General features: G+C 47.6%; 1 protein-coding gene across 1 annotated transcript in view; it reads right to left on the reverse strand.

Moving 5' to 3' along the window:
• RRM1 (ribonucleotide reductase M1) overlaps positions 1-1,989 on the reverse strand; it is a 34,751-nt gene that overhangs the window by 22,058 nt on the left and 10,704 nt on the right. Inside the window, exons 7-8 of the mRNA XM_014954030.1 lie at positions 1,555-1,717; positions 446-587 (exon numbers count right to left, since the gene is read on the reverse strand). Coding sequence (XP_014809516.1) covers positions 446-587; positions 1,555-1,717 — 305 coding nt within the window. The remainder of the gene's footprint in view (positions 1-445; positions 588-1,554; positions 1,718-1,989) is intronic.

Raw genomic sequence — 1,989 nt, forward strand, 5'->3', positions numbered from 1 at the left:
GATGCAGCCCAGAATGGGTTTGGCCTTCTGGCATGCAGCTGAACCCTGCCTGCTCATGTCCAGCTTCTCCTCCACCAGCACCCCAAAGTCCCTTTCCTCAGGGCTGCTTTCTAATACCTCACCCCCTGGTCTGTGCTGATGGTGAGGATTGTTCCGGCCCAGGTGCAGAACCTTGCATTTGCTCTTGTTGAACCTCATGAGGTTCACCTGGGCCCACCTCTCCAGCCTGTCCAGGTCCTTTTGGATGACATCCCATCCCTCTGGTGTATGGACACCACCACACAGCTTGGTATCGTCTGCAAACTTGCTGATGGTCTTGGAGCCTTCTCTTCTCCAGGCTGAACCCCCCCCAATTTTCTCAGCCCCCCCTCCCAGCAGAGGGGCTCCAGCCCTCTGATCATTCCCACAGGTTAATCCCTGTTGGGAGGACCCTCTGCACACTCACCCCAGCAATGTAGCTGCCCGTGGCTCGGATACAGCTCACGGCGACGCCGATCCCACCAGCAGATTTGGAGATGAGAGCACACTGCTTGAGAGTGTCATAGATGCCCTCGATGCTGTCATCCTTCATGCACAGCAGGAAACAGCTGAAGAAAACAAATAGCTTTAGTGTACGAAGATTAAAACAACAAAAAAAGGCAAGGAGTATTTCACCAGGGCTGCAGGAAAACAAGGGTAAAAGCTGAATCTTTAACGTGCTCCACAAAGCAAATAAATGAAGGAAACCCACTGGTTGTGAAGCGGAATAAAGGCTGGTTTTAGAAAACATCACAAACAACAGTTGTATTATTGATACCTGTCTTAGCAAAGCAAAACACATTTAAAATCGTGTCAATTACGCTTGTTACTTCTAGCATATTTTAGAAAACTTACCAGGATTCATTTTTTCATCTACAGAAGACTGTGTGCATATAAGTAACTTTTAAATAAAATATAGCCATGCAAACATTTCCATTAGCTGTAGGTGATAACAGAAACCTATTTTTTCCCCCAAAGACTGCACTGGAGGGAAAGTTAAATTTCATAGAATAGAATTGGTTCGAGTTGGAAGGGACCTTAAAGATCATCGAGTTCCAACCCCCCTGCCATGGGCAGGGACACCTCCCACCAGAGCAGGTTGCTCAAAGATCAACAGCAATTCCAAATATTCTGCCCAGTCACTGCCTGCGGCTGAGAACGTGAGGATGGAGCCATTCCTTCCCTTCTTCTTATGTTTTATGTTTTAATTCTGCTGCCTTTAAACTGAGTCTCCTATCTTTTATGTTCTACAAAAAAAAAATGAATTCCTGGTCTTCTCCTTCATTTGATACATATATTTGAGACAAATAGGTATCAAAGTGTATATCAGAATCAGAATCGTAGTGGTTGGAAGGGACCTCAGAGATCATCGAGTCCAACCATTTGACAGCAGCTTCTCAAACTTCACCAAACATTCACAAAAAACACAGCTACTGTTTTCAGAAGTTGTGAAATGATTTCATTGGAACAGATCTCATCTCCCAGACTTTCTCTTTGTCCAGTTGTGCATTAAATGAACTCGAAAGGCAGAGGCACCTGGAGAGCTGAGGGCGGTTGGTGCCGGCGTTGAAGAGCGTGGGGGAGGCGTGGGTGAACCACCGCTCGGACAGGAGATTGTAGGTTTCGATGGCAGCGTCGATGTCGTTCTTGTGGATCCCCACCGACACCCTCATCAGCATGTGCTGGGGACGCTCAGCAACTACACACAAAAAGCAAAACAATGTCCATGTGATGGTTAGGACTAAGCACAGACAGATGCAGAGGTCACAGCAGTGAGCTACCAACAACGTGAAGTTGACAAGTCACAGCTTTCATCGACCCACAGAATAATTCACAGAACGACATCGGGTTGGAAGGAAGCTCTGGAGATCATCCAGTCCAAGCCCCCTGCCAGAGCAGGGCCACCCAGAGGAGGTCACACAGGAACGTGTCCAGGTGGGGTTTGAAGGTCTCCAGAGAAGGAGACTCCAC

This window comes from Calidris pugnax, unplaced genomic scaffold (genome assembly GCF_001431845.1).
Source record: "Calidris pugnax isolate Ruff unplaced genomic scaffold, ASM143184v1 scaffold234, whole genome shotgun sequence".
Lineage (NCBI taxonomy): Eukaryota > Metazoa > Chordata > Aves > Charadriiformes > Scolopacidae > Calidris > Calidris pugnax.